General features: G+C 52.5%; 1 protein-coding gene across 3 annotated transcripts; it reads left to right on the forward strand.

Annotated features, from left to right (window-relative positions):
• The first annotated feature begins 1,832 nt into the window (after nt 1-1,832).
• On the forward strand, nt 1,833-11,871 carry Epn3 (epsin 3). Of its 3 annotated transcripts, XM_042673920.1 has the most exons (11): nt 1,833-2,097; nt 2,888-2,989; nt 5,247-5,950; nt 7,135-7,253; nt 7,882-7,962; nt 8,155-8,283; nt 9,473-9,560; nt 9,988-10,259; nt 10,432-10,549; nt 10,652-10,876; nt 11,012-11,871. In XM_042673920.1, exons 3-11 carry the CDS (start codon nt 5,392-5,394, stop codon nt 11,329-11,331), a joined length of 1,911 nt encoding a protein of 636 aa, XP_042529854.1. In that variant the 5' UTR covers nt 1,833-2,097; nt 2,888-2,989; nt 5,247-5,391; the 3' UTR covers nt 11,332-11,871. The 3 variants fall into 3 exon arrangements, with proteins under 3 accessions (XP_042529854.1, XP_042529855.1, XP_042529853.1); XM_042673921.1 differs by lacking the exon at nt 2,888-2,989 and having other exon boundaries at nt 9,988-10,257; nt 10,433-10,549; XM_042673919.1 differs by lacking the exons at nt 1,833-2,097; nt 2,888-2,989 and adding an exon at nt 3,487-3,588.
• Nucleotides 11,872-18,031: the final 6,160 nt, after the last annotated feature.

Consider the following 18,031-nt stretch of genomic DNA (forward strand, 5'->3'; position numbering starts at 1 on the left):
TCAATTTGTGACCTCCCATGTCCTTCCTGCCCTTAGATTCTCCTTCTCCTAGTTCCTGGAGCTGTTCCCATCTAGGGAAGTGATGTGGGGGTGACAAGTAGAAGAGCAAGTTGGTAGCAGGACAAGGAATAAAGTCAGGTGACAGGATGCTTAGTCCCTTCCCTTAGACCTGCCTTGGCCCACACTTTTAAGATCATGCCTCCTGGAGCTAGTCAGGTGTCCTCACTGAATATGACAACATCTGTGACTACAAGTAGAACTCATAGGACTCCCTCGGATCCTCCACTTCGCTTGGGCTCCCAAGTCTCCAACATGACACTCGCTATGACTCTTAAACCCTAAAAGTTCACCCCCATTGGCCTCAGCCAGAAATCATTATTTTGGGTTCTGTTTGTTCCTTGTGGATATCTATGAAGCCCTGAGCCATTTTTCTGCCATGATTGCACACTCCTTTAATCCTAGCACTTAAGTAGCTGAGGCAGGGAGATCTTCAGTTTGAGGCTAGCCCAGACTGAATTGCAAGGCATTACTATAAAGAAAAAAATAAAAAAGCTGGGCTCTGGTGGCTCATGCCTGTAATCCTAGCTACTCAGGAGGCTGAGATCTGAGGATCAGAGTTCAAAGCCACCCTGGGCAAGAAAGTCTATGAGACTCTTATCTCCAATTAACCACCAGAAAACCGGAATTGATGCTGTGGCTCCAGTAGTAGAGCATTCGCCTTGAGCTGAAGAGCTGAGGGACAGTGCCTAGGCCCAGAGTTCAAGCCCTATGACCAAAAAAAGAAAAAAGAAAAAGAAAAAAGAAAAAAAAAAAGAAAAGAAAAAGAAAGAGGTGGGGGGAGGGGAAAATGGGAGCAAAACAGGGAGGGGGTAAAATGTTGGACAAGAAATGTATTCATTACCTTATTTATGTAACTGTAACCCCTTTGTATATCACCTTTACAATTAAAGTAAATTTAAAAGAAAAAAGAGCTTTAAGAATTCCTACTTCCTAGCTAGGCACCAGTACTTCATGCCTATAATCCCAGTGAGATCAGAGGATCATGGTTCAAAGCCTGCCAGCCAGGAAAATCTGTGAGACTCTCATCTCCAAGCCAGAAATGGAGCTGTGGTTCAAGTGGCAGACTGCTAGCCTTGAGCATAGGGACGAGCACCCAGACACTGAGTTCAAGCCCAGGACCTGCACCAAACAGCAACAAATTCCCACTTCCTTATGGAACTGAGGAATGTGGGCTTGGAAGGGTGGCGGCTTGGGAGGAAAGGTGCCACCTGCTCAGACCAGTGCCACATAGCTTTCTGTCATAACTCTGCACAGCAAATGGCAATGGGCTGATGGAGCAGGAATGGTGCTTAGGGGATGGGGGGTGGGGGGAGGCTTGGCTTGAAGTCTCCAGGACTGATAAGGAACTCTCTGGCCTGCAGCAGCCTTCAAGAGAGACAGGAGAGGAAAAGGTTTGGAGAGAGAGGACAAGGCACTCCTTGAGTTGGAGGGGCAGAGCTCAGTGTCCCCTCAAGGAGGCTGGAGAGTCCAGCAGGGGACCCCAGCAGGCGCCAGTCACTAGGCTCCTGTCACTAAAAGAGGAAGGGGTGGGCTTGGCAGAGGCGTTGCAGCTCCCTCCCTTTTCCTGCTGAAGAGGCAGGCGAAGGGTTAATTCATTTCAGAATGGGAGTGGGTCAGGTCCAGATCTGCACCTCTGGGGCCACTCCTCCCCGCTTCCCCCAGCAGGCAGGTGGGTGGCCACCTCTGAAAGCACCGCCTGCAGGCCACAGGAAGGGGTTAATGCACCGCCCTGCCCTGCGTCCTCCTGTGTCCTGTTACTGCTGAGACAGACCTGCCCTGCCAGCTGAGCAACTTTCCTCCGGAGTGTGTGTGTGTGTGTGCCGGCTGGCTGGCCGCAAGAGTCCAGCCCTGCTGCAGGCCCCCACACTGCCATTGTGAAGGGTCCCTCCCTCCCCGTAGAGGGTGGGTTTCCAGAACTGGGGGCCACGGTTCATGGCTCTGGACCTGCTCTTGAGGCTGTGCTGTGCCCCTGCCACGCGGGTCAGAGGGTCACTGCAGAGACTGCTTGGGCCGGGGCTAAGGGAGCCCACACAGGAGGTAAGCACTCTTCCAGGGCATCTTGAGGGTGGTGGCACCTTGCATGGGAGGTCAGGAGACAAAAGAGCGGGCTGGGGGCAGATGAAATGGTGGGCTGGGCTGTGGAGAACCTAAAGGCTTCTTACTTGAGTCCTTTCCTGCCTCCCTGACATCTTCAGGAAGGGTGGCACTTAGCATCTTTTAGGACAGTCCTCACTCCGCTGCCCCCTCTTCCTCAACCCCCCTAAGTCCCCCTCCCCCCCTGCACATGAAGCTCAAATTAGCCGGCAGAAGCTTAGGGGCTAGCAAGATGATTCCCTGCCCCCGCCCCCCAGCCCATCCCCAGCAGCAGGAAGGGCACTGCCACTCCCCTCCCCCTCCCCCTGCTGTGTGCATTGGACCTGGTGGAGGGCAGAGGACAGGGTGGGGGATGCTGGGTGGTGGGGGCACACACAAGACTTTGGCAAACTCGTGCACATGACTGGACAGATCTGGGTTCTTTTCGTCTCTCTGAACCCTGACTCTGGGGATGCCATCTGCTTCCTCCAACCTGACTTTTGGGGGAACTCTCTAGCTCCTCGCCTCTTTTCTTCCTACTGTCTGTCCAATCTGTGAGCTCTGAGAAGGGAACCCCCCACCCCAAGTTCTTATTGAGACCACCTTGTGTACAGGAGACATAGTGTTTATACTCAGCTCCCCCTCCCCCTACATACGCCCCTTCGCAGCTGGGTCCTCTGCCTCCAGCCTCTCCCCATCTCTGAAGTGGCCTCTCCAAGCCTGTTTTCTCAGTGTCCTTCCCTCCACCTGACAGGGTCTGGCTCAAGGTCACTGCAGTAATTCCATACCGACTGCCCGGGGCTGCCTCTGCTGCTGCTGCCACCGCCGCCGCCACCACCGCCTTATCGGCAGCTGGGTTTGTGTTTCACTCCCTTTTATTCCTGAGCATATTGTGTTCGATAAAACCCTTTTGCTTGTAACTCGCCTGGCAGGGCTCCCGGCGCCCGCTCCCGCCTTCCTTCCTTTCCTCCCCCCCTCTTCCTTCCTACCTTGGCTCCTCAAACTCCATGGCTCCTCCCTGTTTCTGATGCTTCCCTTCTCCTAGCTTGAGCAGAGATGGGCTGAAAATGCCCACCTCCTTTTGACAAGCGAAGTCCAGGAAGAGACCCTAGCCCCACACAGAGGGCCCCCTCCCACTAAAGCCAGTGTCCCCACCCAGGAAGGCCTGCCCATGCCCAGGCAGCTAGGCCCTGCCAGGGCTCTGGTGGAGTCAGGATTACCGACTGGTTCTGCTAGTTCCAGGGGCCAGAGGGAGGGGCATAGGATGGGGCGGGCTTCCAGCACAACTATTCCCGAATTGACTGTGCCACTACTAGCCTCCCTCCCACCCAGGGGGTGAAGACAGGTCTGAGTCACATCCAGGGGGAAGGGCGGGAGTTAAACAAGTTGTGGCTGTGGCATCTTCCACAAAAGGTCTGCCACGGGCTGGACGGAAAGACAGACAGCAAACAGAAGGTAGGCAGCTCTTGGGGCCAGGTGCATTCCTAACTCCCAGGGATCCCAGGCTCCTGGGCCCTGGGATGGGGGTGGGGGGAACCTGCCAAGGCTTGTGAGTGGTGGCTTTGAACTGAGCCTGGCTGGCGATCATTTGATCCATCATTGGTTTGCTTCACTGTGCTGGGCTGGAAGGAGAGTAGTGGAGGTTGGGGGGGCGGGCAGAGGCTGTGAAGCAGGACAAGCCTTCTGGTTACTGTTCCCAGCCTCCTGGGTGCTAGCGGAGGCACAGTTTCAGCAGGGACAGGAGGGTGCTGCAGGCAAGCGAGCTCTTCACCTGTGTGGAGTTTCCTGGGGGAAAGCACCTGGACACACGCACACACACACACACACACACACACACACACACACACACACACACACACACACACACACACACACGGCTTTGCTTTCTGGTAGGGCCTTGGGAGAGCTCTTCTTTAGGGCCTAGTCCCGAGGCCAGGGGAAGGAGATGAGCAGGCCCTGATTTTCCTCTTGGACTGTCAGAGGTCTGCCATGTGCTTGAGCCTTGGAGATCTGTCCTTCCCTTTGTGAACTTCTCATTCTGCCTGAAACCCAAACTAGGTGACACTAACAAGAAGTATTTGTTAGTCTGGTGGAGCTTTAGGTGTCAGTCCCAGCCCAGCCACCTACATTCCACGTGACATGGTCAGATTGCTGGCCTTACTGCTCCTGTGTTTGCCTGTGGGTGGTTGGGTGGTAGAGTCTGGGTCTCTGCCAGGCAGGCTTCCCTACAGGTTCCTTCTTTTAGCCTTCTGGCCTTGATGGTTTTTCCACTTCCTCACCTTTCCTTAGAGTCTTTCATCTCCCCTCAGCCATCACCTCCTCCAGGAGGTCTTCCCCTGGCTTTCTTCCCTTGCGTCTTCTGTATCTCCTGACATACTCACTCTGGGCTGTGTTTATCTGTACATGGTCACTGGATGTGCGTGGGTCAAGCATGTGGGCTGAGACTGGCTTAGTGCCTGGCTCAGAAAAGGCCCCCAGGAAAGAAGAGTGAATGGAGAAGTCAGAAAGGTCAGACAGGAACAAGGTGGATGCTCCTAGCAGTCCCATGAGGGTCCTTGATGAGCCAAGAGTTCATGTGGGTGGCCTGGGGCTATCCCAATCCCCACTCAACAGCTTTGTGATCTTGAGCCCATCATGGAATCCATCCATGATTCTTATTATCCCCCCCCATCTGTGAGTGGAGGGGGATGACTACAGTATCTTGGGGCGAGCCCAGAGCATGGGACCTAGCCCTGCCTGAGTAACAGAAGAAAAATAAGAGCTAGGAACCAGGGCTCACCCCTCCAATTCTAGCTATTCAGGAGGCTGAGATCTGAGGATCATGGCTAGAAGCCAGTTGGGGCAGGAAAATCCATGAGACTCTTATGTCCAAGAAACTACCAAAAAATAAAAAAAGCTGGAAGTGGAGATGTGACTCAAGTGGTAGAGCGCTAGCCTTGAGCTGAAGAGCTGAGGGGCCCAGAGTTCAGGCCCCACAACTGACAAAATAAAAGTGTCCATGGAAAGCTGCTTCTGGCAGCAGAGACCCTTTGGGCCAGGCTTTAGTGAGTTGGTGGCTGAGTGCCTAGCAAGGTGGGCCACTGTCCCTGAGTCCCAGACTTTCTCTTCCTCAGCCCCATGTGGAAGCCAAGGACAGAGCCGCCCTGCTGAGAGCACGGCGGCCCATCCTTCGAGATCGTGACCTCAAGACGTCGGTGGCGCTCGGCCCTCCACCTCCGCCACCGGGGGCGGGGGCCACCTACCTCCAAGTCCCCAGCCATGACCACCTCCGCCCTTAGACGCCAGGTGAAGAATATTGTGCACAACTACTCCGAGGCCGAGATCAAAGTGCGGGAGGCCACCAGCAATGACCCCTGGGGACCCCCGAGCTCCCTCATGTCGGAGATCGCTGACCTGACCTTCAACACCGTGGCCTTTGCTGAGGTCATGGGCATGCTGTGGCGACGCCTCAATGACAGTGGCAAGAACTGGCGGCATGTGTACAAGGCGCTGACACTGCTGGATTATCTGCTCAAGACAGGCTCTGAGCGTGTGGCCCACCAGTGCCGGGAGAACCTCTACACCATCCAGACGCTCAAGGACTTCCAGCACATTGACCGGGACGGCAAGGACCAGGGCGTCAACGTGCGCGAGAAGGTCAAGCAGGTGATGGCCCTGCTCAAGGACGAGGAGCGCCTGCGCCAGGAGCGCACGCATGCCCTCAAGACCAAGGAGCGCATGGCCCTGGAGGGCATGGGCATTGGCAGTGGGCAGATGGGCTTCAGCCGCCGCTATGGAGATGACAGCCGTTCTCGGGGTTCCCCGTCTTCCTATACCTGTGAGTGAACCTGGGTGTGACCGGGGAAGGGAGGTCACTCTGAGATCCCACCCCCCCCAAGTCATGATCAGATACCAACCTGATAATATTCTGAGGATTCAGTGAGACAAGGAAAGTAATGGAGCCTGGTATATAGTCGGTGCTCGGCAAATCAGCTGAGACCATACTCTTAGAGTCTTGGTCATCCTTATTGCCAGTGTGCTATCGATAGGGTGGTGTGGTGGTAGGAAGCGAAGGCTCTGTACACAGAGACCATTCTTTCTGCTTCTTTTAAGCTGTATGACCTGGGCAACCAACTTCCTGGACCTCAGTTCCCTCCTCTGTAAAATGGGGTTAATTGCACCTGTTGAGACCAGGCCCAAGTCTTCAATCCTTTGTCCAGGCACAGGGCACTTAGTGTTAATATCCCCACTCCAGGGCACCATCACTGGGAAGTTCCTGATTAGGCTTTTGCCCATGATGGTGGCCTCTGGCCCCTAGTGGTAGCCTTCCACCCATAGTGGTTGCCTCCCTAGCCTAAGAACCCCAGAATGGCCCTCCTTCCTTAAAGCCCGTGAAAGCTTGCCCAGGGCTCTGAAGCAGAAAACTTGTTTAATTTCTTTTTAATTTTTATTTTTTTAGTGCCAGTCTTGGGGCTTGAACTCAGGGCCTAAGGCGGTTATCCCTGAGCTTTATGTTTAAGGCTAGAGCTCTACCACTTTGAGCCACAGCGCCACTTCCAAGTTTTTGGTAGTTGAGTGGAGATAAGAGTCTTATGGACTTTTCTACCTGGGCTGGCTTCAAACTACAATCCTCAGATCTCAGCCTCCTGAGTAGCTAGGATTACAGGCTTGAGCCACTGGCACCCAACGACCTTGTTTGGTTTAAAGATCATCCTTTAGTGTCCCCCCTGACCCCAAACGGGATGGAATTCAGCTAGAAGAGTCCAAGAGCTAGAGTCAGGAGGCCTGGATTAAATCCTGTCCAGGCATTCCCCTGAACTCTCTGCTACCTACCAAGGGAGCCATTGTCTCTGTACCACTGGGTAGAACAGGAAATCTATATGAGGTCTCTAGCACACTGCCTGGCTTGCTGGTGTCCTTGATGGCCCACAGTTTCCCTCTGTGAGCCCCGAGTTTCCTGGCAGGCTGACGGGAGGGCCAGTGGGTACTTGGTGTGGTCAGAGGGTACCATGCTTGTTGCAGCTGCTTCCTCATCCCCCCGCTACGCCTCGGACCTGGAACACGCACGACCTCAGACATCAGGAGAAGAAGAGCTGCAGCTGCAGCTGGCGCTGGCCATGAGCCGAGAAGAGGCAGAGAAGGTAAGGCCTGCGGCTGCACCTGATAGGCCGCAGAGGAAAGAGTGAGGCCAGGTTGCTCCACAGCCTTGAGTTGGGCTGCCCAGATAACAGAGGATCTGCGTCCTGTGGGCTTGACCCAGGCAGGGACTGCCTCTCACCCCCAGGGGTCTCTGGCATTGGGTGTTGGTTGGGGTACACAGTGTGTCTTTAGGATGAGTCCTGCTACCTCTTCCTGGTGGGAGGGAGGGGTGTGATGGTTACATTCTTAGGGAAATTGAGGATTAGTGCTCTTCCATCAGCTGTACTTTGGTGGTGGGGGGGTGTGGAGGGGGACAGGGATATAACCTCTGATACCCTTTCCTTTTATATTACTTCTGGGAATCTGGTCAGACTGGGTAGGAAGAAGCTCAGGCTCACCTGGCAGGCCTAGGGGAGCTCTCAGCACCTGGAAGAAAAGACCCAGCTTCCTGCTTCTTAAACTGTACCATAGACTCCATGCAGGGACCCACCCCCCTCCTCACCCCCAGTGGGGTATTTCTAGAAGTCTTTCCACCCCTGTTCCCTGCGCAGGGCTGCCCTGCCTCTCAGCTGCAGGATGCAGGGGTGGGAGCTCTGGGCCAAATTCATCCCCTCTTTTCCTCCCTCACAGCCAGTCCCCCCAGCCTCCCATAGGGACGAGGACCTACAGCTGCAGCTGGCTCTGCGTCTGAGCCAGCAGGAGCACGAGAAGGTAGTGAGTGGGTCAAGCTGTCTGGGCTGCAGATGCTGCTGCTGGTGTCCATGCTGGTGAAGGCGCTGGGGTGCACTAACCAGCTTCTCTACTGCTCTAACCTCGGTGCCTCCCACACTGCTCTCTTCTGGACCCCAGCTTGGGGATCAGGTCCCTCTCTCAAGGCCTCTTTGTCCTCTGGGTCTTCTGCAGGAGGTGAAATCCTGGAGAGGAAATGACTCCCCAGTGGCCAACGGTGCAGAGGCCGCCTTCCGCCACCATCGGGACAAAGAACCTGGGAGGGAAGAGAGGAAGGAAGAAGAGAAACTAAAAGACAGCCAGGTAGGAAACATGCCGAGATGCGTGGGCTAGACAGGTCTAGGAGGTAATTGTGTTGGCATTTGTGAAGCGTGTACAACAGTGCTTGGTGTAGAGCAAGCACTACTTAAGGGTTTATTGAAAGGAAATGGGGGTGGAGGCTGATAGCAGCCCCTGGTCCCCTGGAATAAGATGGAGTCAGGCTGAAAGCTGGGATATCAGAGACCTGATTGAGCCCTTGGCCTTGCTGCCACTTACTTTATGATTTGGGCATGTCTCTGGTTTCTGTGTTCCTCTTTTGCACAGTGTGCTTCCCTGACAATTCCAGCTCTGGCATCCTACACTCTGGTGAGAGTGTAGATCAGCACTATGGGCTGGCTGAGTGTCAGTGGCTCACATTTGTAATTCTAGCTACTCAAGTGGCTGAGATCGGGAGGATTGCAGTGTGAAACCAGCCTGTACAGGAAGGAAAAAAAAATGTTTACTAGATTCTATATCTTTCAGAATAATTAGCAAAAAGCAGGCCTGGAGGCTCAAGTGGTTGAGAGCCGGCTAAGAGAATGTAAGGCTGAGTTCAAGAGCACTTGCTTAGCAAGCTTAAGGTCCTAAGTTCAAACCCCAGTACTTGCCCCCTCCCCCAAACTCTCTAAAAATAGACTAGCGGCTGACACACACACAAGGTGCTGAAAACATCTTGGGCTCCCTGGGAGAGGGAGAAGATGGCCACTGGGAATGAGACTGTTTTCTAAAGCTGATCATGCTTCCCTGGGTGCTTTTGTACCCTTCCTGCCCATGTTCACTGTGGCCAGTTTCTCTTTAAGATTGACCTAGGGAGGTAGGCTTGTTGTACAAACTCCATCTTGGTCCATATTCCCCCTTTCTCCTGGCCTGGGGTCTATTCTAGTTCTACCTCTCCCCACTTGTGTGACTTCAGGCCAAGTCTTTCCCCATTCTGGGCCTCAACTGTCTCGCCTGTAAACTAAGTAAATCATCTGCCCTACCTGCCTCACGGGGTTGTTACAAAAAGCAGGGACTAAATGGATGAGGAAGCGTTTTATACACTGGAAGCACTGTCTGTAGGTGAGGGATCATTATGAGATGTTTGTGAAATGAATAAAGGAAGGAATGAGCTGGAGTTAGGCTGCAGGTCAGGACCTGCCCTCCCTCTGGGCCCAGCCCACTTCTGAGCCACTACTGCCTCTCCCCTCCACAGTCCTCCATCCTGGACTTGGCTGACATCTTCGTACCTGCCCCAGCCCTGCCCTCCACACACTGCTCTGCGGACCCATGGGACATCCCAGGTGGGCATGCAGGGCTGGCTGCAAGGGGCTCCCAGGCCACCCCCCAAGAGCCCCTTCCTTCCATCACTTGCCTGCAGACCATCTCCCCTAAATAAGTGAGGATCACTGGACAAGTGCTTGCCTCCAAAGCCTCAGCTGCCTCTGGGACATGGCTGTGGTACTAAGGTCTAGGATGTGGTCTCTGGTGCCTTGCTCGGCCCAGCCCTGCTGCCTGGGCCCGGGTGTGTGTGTGTGTGTGTGTGTGTGTGTGTGTCCAGGCTCCTAAGATAACTGCTGAGTTTCGGCTCCAGCTTGCTGTGTGGTCCTGAGTTTGCATCCTACCTATGAAGTATACTCCTATACCTCCTAACCTGGGCTGGGTCCCTGGGAAAGTTCTAGACAGGGATCTGGTGAGTCTGGGGTCATAGTTTTATTGTTTCCCTTCCAGGTCTCAGGCCGAACACAGAGCCCAGTGGCTCCTCCTGGGGACCCTCTGCAGACCCCTGGTCTCCAGTCCCCTCAGGAAATGCCCTTTCCCGAAGCCAGCCTTGGGACCTGCTTCCTACACTCTCTTCCTCTGAGCCCTGGGGCAGGACCCCAGTGCTGTCTGCCGGACCCCCTCCCACAGATCCCTGGGCAGCGAACTCCCCCCACCACAAACTCCCCAGCGCTGGGGCTGACCCTTGGGGGCCCTCCGTGGAGACATCCAACACACCTGGTAAGTGGAAAGCAGAGGGGGTGTGTAGGAGACTAGGGGCATCTGAGTTCTCCGCCTTTCCTCCCTGCCAAGAGTAGCAGGTGCTGCTAGGTTTAGAGGGCCTCTTCCTGGGTCAGAGGTCACCCTCAGCCGGCCATTTCTGCCAGTTCATCTCATCTCCTTCCTCCTTGGCCAGCTCTAGGTGGTACTCCAACCTTCCACCCTCTTGCCAAACCTCCGGATTCTACAGACACCAAGCAGGAGCTGGAGTGTGCCCAGGCTCTGCCCCTGGGGAAGCCCAGAAGCCCTGTGGGTGAGTGGGAGGCTGTAGGAGCGAAGGTTCCTAGAATGGGCCTCTGTCCACCTGGATGGCCTGTCCGTGCCCACCACCGATGAGCATGCCTATCTCTTCCAGAGCTGGATCTGTTTGGAGACCCCAGTCCCAAGCAAAACGGCACCAAGGAGCCAGACACTTTTGACCTAGGCACGCTGGGGGAGACGCTAACCCAGCCCAGCAAGGAGACGCGCCCTTGCCGGACCCCAGAATCCTTCCTGGGTCCCTCGGCCTCGTCCTTGGTCAACCTTGACTCGCTGATCAAGGCGCCCCAGGCTGCGAAGACCCGGAACCCCTTCCTGACAGGTAAGGTCCCCCTCTCCCCATCCCTCTGCACTGGGGGACCCTTGCTGTCACTGCCCTCCCATCAGACCCTGCCCCGTCCTACAATCTGGGCTGATTCTCAGGACCTCTCCTCCCTGTCCTCTCTCGGGTCCGCAGGTCTCAGCGCTCCATCCCCCACCAACCCGTTCGGCGCCGCCGGAGAACTGGGCAGGCCGACCCTGAACCAGATGCGAGCCGGGTCACCCGCGCTGGGCCTGGCTGCGGTCCCCGGCTCCATGACCTACAGCGCCTCTCTGCCCCTGCCGCTCAGCAGCGTGCCGGCCGGCATGGGCCTCCCCGCCTCGGTCAGCGTCTTCCCGCAGGCCGGGGCCTTCGCCCCGCCGCCCCCCAGCCTGCCGCAGCCGCTGTTGCCCACGTCCGGCTCGGCGGGGCCGCTGCTCCCCACCCCGCAGGCCGGCACCAACCCCTTTCTCTGAGCCTCTGAGCCGTCCTGTGGGCGGTCGGTGCGCCAGGCCCACACCCGCGGGTCTGCTGGCCCACGGCGCCCGCCCGTCCCGTCGGTCGTGCAGGTTGAGCACCGATCCAGGCCCCCACCAAGCTTTGACAGCTCCCGAAGCTTAGAGACTGAAAACCTCCGGGGGTCCGAGACCACACAATGAAGACTGGGACTCATGTCCTCAGATCTTACCAAGTGGACTGTTTGCGAGCTGTGGCAGCTGGGCCTGGATCGCCAGCTGCGGAGAAATGTACTATTGAACAGTCTGGGAGTGCAGAAATACCTCTATTTCCATCACAGCTTTTCAACCCCCAACCCTTACCTCCTGTTCTAGAAAGCGCCTTCCAGATGCTTCCAAGCTGTCACTCATTCCACTCATTTATCACACATAGGCCCTGGAATGATCCAACAGGCCCCAGCCTCCAACAGAACCAGTTGGCTCCTATTTATTGTACTTTTTTTTTTTGTATGTCAGTACTGGGGCTTGAACTCAGGGCCTGGGCATTGTCATTTAGCCTTCTCTCTCTCTCTCTCTCTCTCTCTCTCTCTCTCTCTCTCTCTCTCTCTCTCTCTTCTTTTTGTGCTCGAGGCTTGCATTCTGCCACTTGAGCCATAGCTCCACTTCTGGCTTTTAGGTAGTTAATTGGAGATAAGAGTCTCATGGACTTTTCTTCCTTAACTTTTCTGTAGGCCTCAGATCTCAGCCTCCTGTCTAGCTAGCATTACAGGTATGAGCCACTGGTGGCCAGGCTGTTGTGCACTTTTTAATGTGCTGGGCACTTTAGGCAGATAATTTAACTCTATCATTGCAACAACAGGCCTCTAAGGCAGACAATATTGTTAACCCCCACTCAGGACTGGCTACACATTTTGTATGGCCAAGCGGCTTTTTGTCCACTGCTGGGGGTAAGATCTCAAAACAGGGACACATAACGTCAAACCAAGCACATAGCCATCCTAGGTACAATGGCACAGATATTTCTCTCTGTCTCTGTCTCTCTCTGTCTTCTGTCTCTGTCTCTCTGTCTCTGTCTCTCTGTCTTTCTGTCTGCCTCTCTCTTTCTCTTTCTCCTCTCTTTCTGTAGCTCCAGCTTTGTAGTTGAAGTCAAGTGGCATGCTCAGAGCGTGGGTGGCTTGGGGCTGGGATTCAGATTAGACAGTCTGGCTCCATAGCCCAGAGCTCTCAGGCGAGGGCCTAGATTTAATCCAGCAAATATTGACTGACTGCTACAAAGTGCTGGGCTGGCCTGGGAGGGATCCAAACTGCTGAGCTCACAGCCTCCAGGAGTTCAGAGCACAGGGGGGTGAGGAAGTGGGCAGGCAAGGCAGGGGCATGTAGCACAGGAAGAAGTAGGAGGCAGCCTGGCTAGGTACAGGAGCCCCCATGCTTCTTCCTTCTACAGACTCACTTCCCTTCTCTGCAGGCCACATGGCCCAACTCACTTCCAGTCAATGCCCCCAATCTATTGTCCTCTGTGCTCAGGGTCTGGCCCTGTAGGGGGCCTGCTGCTGCCCCTCCCCCTTTGGGGGCATGGAGGGCAAAGGCCTTCCATAGGCCAGAAGCACTAAAGTTGTCAGTGTGGAAGGGTGGGTACGCTGTCATGTACTGGGCAGGGTCGGGGAGGAGCTGCTATTACAGACCAGATGGGCTAGATTTCCTACATAGGAGTCAGGCCAATGTGGCAAACTGTTGCTCCAAGGTTTGAACTTAATGACAATCGCTTCCTAATAGGTGGTTATGCTTTTTGACCTTGAGTAAATGACTCCACCTGGCTATGTTGTGTGCCTCTGTTTCCTTGTTAAATGGGATCAGGAATGCCTTCCTTATGGGGTGCCATACAGGTGCTCCTTGGCTAGTGTCCATTTGCCTGGCAGTCTTCTGTCAGGCTCCATCTTGCTTGTTCAGGATCCTTCTTTGTGCTTACCTCACGCTCCCCAGGGGTTCCCTAGGGGGCTGTTTCTCCTCTGTTTCAGTCTCTGAGATATTGGCAGCCTGGCTTCTAGGCTGCTTGGACCACTACCTTTCTCCTGGGAGACCTAGAGGCTGGCGCTCTGCCCGGCCTACGCTGCCACTCCTCATTCTTGGGATGCTTTCCTCCTGGCTCAGTGTTCTTCCCCACCCAGCTCCTACCTCATTCCAGTTCCACCTGACTTCCTGATCCCTGAGCTTGACTTCTCAGCTGCTTGACCTCCCAGCTGCCCTGGTGCATGGCCACCTGCAGAGTCTGTCATCACCCCAAATACTCCATGCTCAAGGCTGGCTTCCTGCTCTGGAGCTGGGAGTACCCCCGGGGGGAAGAGGGACCCAATCTTCCCACCAAGTGCCCTCACATCAAGCGCCCATCCACTCTTCCCTACCCCTAATCCTCTCTAAGCAGTATCTACTCACAGCCAGACATTGCTAGGGGCATCACTGGGCCAAGCCCATACAGGGCTTGGAGTTGCTGAAGCCAAGGGTCTATCCTGGCCATCCTATTTGGCATATATGTATGCCTTGCACTTTTGTTGTTGTTGTTGTTGTTGTTGTTTTTTGCTAGTACTGGGTCGTGAATTCAGGGCCTTCTTATTAGCCCAATAAGCTCCCTTCCCATGGCTTAGCATGTTCCTTTCCTAGATAACACTAGGCCCATTTAGTTAAGGCAGTGAACAATAAGCCTCCAACCCCTTTTTACCTTTTTTTTTGGGGGGGGGTCACTCATGGGACTTGAAGTCTGGGCCTGGGCGCTGTCCCTCAGCTCTTCAGCTCAAGGTGATCGCTCTACCACTTGAGCCACAGCACCACTTCTGGTTTTCTGGTGGTTTATTGGAGATAAGAGTCTCACAGACTTTCCTACCTGGGCTGGCTTTGAACTGTGATCCTCAGATCGCAGCCTCCTGAATAGGAGGCTAGGATTATAGGCATGAACTATGGGCTCCCAGCCTCCTTTCACCTTGAGATGGTACTCCCCTGAGGCAGCTACCACCTTGTAAGGCAGCAAGATCCCCTTACAGTTACCTTCACATCTGGACAGCCACAAGACCCCTTCCTTATCTACTACTCGGGCAGCAGCCATAAATCCTAGAGAGCCATGATAAAGCCCCTGGTCCACACATCCAGAGTCTCTGCCTCCTAGCCCATCATAAACCTTATAGGTTAGGTCAACTCAGACAATAGCCAGGACTTCTCTCCTGTGAGAAGGGGTCTTGCTGGTCCCTTTATTGGCAATAAACCTTCTCTTTGTTCTTTGTACCTGGATGTCTGTGTGGTTTTTCTGGTAAAGTCTAATATACTCTAACACTTCTGTTTTCTCAGCTTTTGAGTTCACAACTGATACTCTACCACTTGAGCCTGGCTCTATTCTTGGTTTATTGAGGATGAAGTTTTGAGGACTTTCCTGCTTAGCCTGGCTTTCAACCATGGTCCTCCAGGCCTTGGCCTCCTGAGTAGCTAGGATTACAGGCATGAGCCATTGGTACTCCTCACTTTTCGCAGGCCCAGGAACTTCTCTGGTCTTATGCTCTGTCTAGTACCTGGTTTAGTTTTTACATGTCCACAAGCCTGGATATGAGTCCTGGTCTCCATTTTAGCTTCCCTGCATTGTCTCCTTGATCGACTCCTCACACCTGAAACCCTCATTTGTCTCCCTGACAGTCTCCTCTTCATGCCCCCAAGCCTTACCATCACCATATCTCAAAAGTAATGCCCTCCCAAAATATACAAGGAACTAAAAAATTAACACCCTCCAAAACGAGTAAACCAATCAATAAATGGTCAAAGGAGCTTAAGAGAGACTTCTCAAAAGCATGAATACCAAATAGACACAGGAGGAAATGCTCAACATTGCTGGCCATAAAGGAAATGTAAATCAAAACAACTATGAGATTCCAGTTAGATTGGCTAACATTAAGAATACAAACAACAACAAATGCTAGTGAGGATGTTGCAGGAGTAGGGGAGGGTGTAGGGGGGGAAGAAACTAGAGTTCCTTTTTATTACACCACCCTGGAGGCAATTTGGAAAGTCCTAAAAAAAAACTAAACATAGAACTTCCCCATAGGGAAGTCATACCACTCTTGGGCATCTGCCAGAGCAGGGCATCTACAAGCCAGGATATGGTAAAGACACTTGAGCATCCATGTTCATTGCTGCACTATTCACAATAGCTAAATTATGGAAACAGTCCAAGTGCCCTACAACAGATGAGTAGCTTGATAAAATATGGTACTTATACACAATGGAATTTTATTCATGCATTAGAAAAAATAAGATTATGTTATTTGTAGGGAAATGGATAGCCCTAGACCAAATCATGCTAAGTGAGGTAAGCCAAGCTCAGAGAGAGAAATGGTACATGTTTTCTTTTATATATGAAAGCTAGGTCTAAAATATAATTATGATGACCTATACAGGACTTTAGGTATTTACATATGAACAGTCAGACTAAAGGAGGATACTCTAAGGGAGAAACCCAAAGGTATAACTTCTCTTAACACTTAAAATACTATTGATTAGCCCAGCACTGGTGGCTCACACCTGTAATCCTAGCTACTCAGGAGGCTGAGATCTGAGGATCACAGTTCAAAGCCAGCCTGGCCAAGAAAGTCCATGAAACTCTGATCTCCAATAAACTACCAGAAAATTGGAAGTGGCACTGTGGCTCAAGTAGTAGAACGCTCTCTTTGAGCTGAAGTGCTGAGGGACAGCGCCCAGGCGCAGAGTTCAAGCCCAAGACCACCACCAACAACAAAATACTACTGATTGAAATAAATTCCAGGAAATGGAAACATGAGTTTTTGGTCAGTGGTGATGGTGTTTGTTTTTGCTTATTATTATTATTTTTTAAGGGACAGTGCAGAAAAGGAGGGAGGAAGGATGAACAAATGCAACCATGCTATTCAATATACAGTATTGAATATTGGAGAGGGGAACAGGGAAAGCAAAAGAAGGGGTAATTTGTCCAAAGAAAGTAATGTACTCATTACCTGATTTATGAAATAATAATCCTTCTGTATATCACCTTAATAACAATAAAATTGTATATTAAAAAAACATATGTTTAAAAAGCCTCATGACCCTCCCCCCTGGCCTTTTCAAAGAATAAGCCCATCTGCCATCATCCTTGACACCTCCCTCTCCTCCCAGGAGTTTCTTTCTTTACTGTCCTCCATGCTAGCTTTTTCTATAGCTTCCCTGGTCCACATACTAGTGTGTCCTCACAACCCCTTTATCCTCTCTTTCCTCTCTCTAGTCCATTCCCCCTGGAAGTTGGCAGGCTCTTTCCAAAGTACAGACCCCTCTGCGTCTTTTACTTCACTAAAGTCAACCAATGGCTTCTTTCTATTCTCATCAAGCATCCCCTTGTCTAAGCTGGGCATAGTGATACCTGCCTGTAGTCCCAGCACTTTGGAAGCTGAGACAGGAAAATCATGAGCTTTAGGCTAGTCTGGACTCCACAGTAAGACCCTGTCTCAAAATAAACAAGAAGGGGTAATATTGATCAAGATGCTTTGCATGTATAAACTGATTTGTTGAACTCGGTAATACCTTTGCATAACTATTGAAAGATAATGAAAATATAATTAAAGGAATATATAAACAAACAAAAATGTCCCTGTTAGACTGAAAAAGGCAGAGAGAGATAGACAGGGGGCAGCTCCACATCCACACATGAAGGAAAAGAAGGAGACCGTCTCCCAATGCTATGGACTGGGGGCTTTATGATTGACCAGTGGAAAAGTACTGAGAGTGCTGTCCAGGCAGGGGACATTTTTGTGGTTTGGATACATGACAAGTTGCTAGTGGGCATTAAGGATGTATCTCTCCAACAGGCCAGGTGGCATAAGCTGATGAAGTTGTCCAAGCTAGAGGAGGAAGAGTTATGGTGGTGAAATATTCTAAGTGAGTGTCTAGACCGGCAGCCAAGCAATTCTAACAATCGCCTTCTTATCATTTGCATGTCCTCCCAGGATCTGCCCCCCCCCCCGCCCCCGCCAGGTCTTCTTGACCTTCTAGCCTCATTTATTACCTGTCTCCCTTTGTTCTCTGTCATCTAGCCATTTTGGTCTTCTGCAGTTCATTTCTAACTTGCTGATGTGTCATAGGACCCTTGCACATACAGTTCCTGCTACTTACTTATTAATTTAATGTATTTATTGGTTGACGGGTAGTATTGGAAGTTGAACTCAGAGCCTTACTTCTACAAGGCAAATATTACCACTTGAGCCATACATCCAACCCTCCTCTTGTCTATTTCTTTTTGTTGTTGTTGATTGTAGGGCTTGGAACTCAGGGCTTGGGAGCTATCCCTGAGCCTCTGTGCTCAAGGCTAGAGTTGAGCCACAGTGCCACTTCCAGCTTTTGAATGGTTAATTAGAGATAAGAGTCTCACAGGGACTTTTCTCCCTGGGCTGCCTTCAAACTGTGATCCTCAGATCTCAGCCTTCTGAGTAGCTAGGATTACAGATGCCTGACTGTGTCTACTTCCTTTTTTTTTTTTTTTTTTGCCAATCCGGGGGCTTGAACTGAGGGCCTGGGCACTGTCCTTGAGCTCCCCCCCCCACACCCTTAAGCTAGCACTTTTCTACTAGAGCCACTGCGCCATTTTCTGTTTATGTGGTACTAAGGAATCTAACCCAGAGCTCCATACATGCTAGGCAAGTACTCTGCCACTAGGCTACCTTCCCAGACTCCGTTTCATTTT

The sequence above is a fragment of the Dipodomys spectabilis genome, unplaced genomic scaffold (assembly GCF_019054845.1).
Source record: "Dipodomys spectabilis isolate Male_0828 unplaced genomic scaffold, ASM1905484v1 ptg000018l, whole genome shotgun sequence".
Taxonomy (NCBI): Eukaryota; Metazoa; Chordata; class Mammalia; order Rodentia; family Heteromyidae; genus Dipodomys; species Dipodomys spectabilis.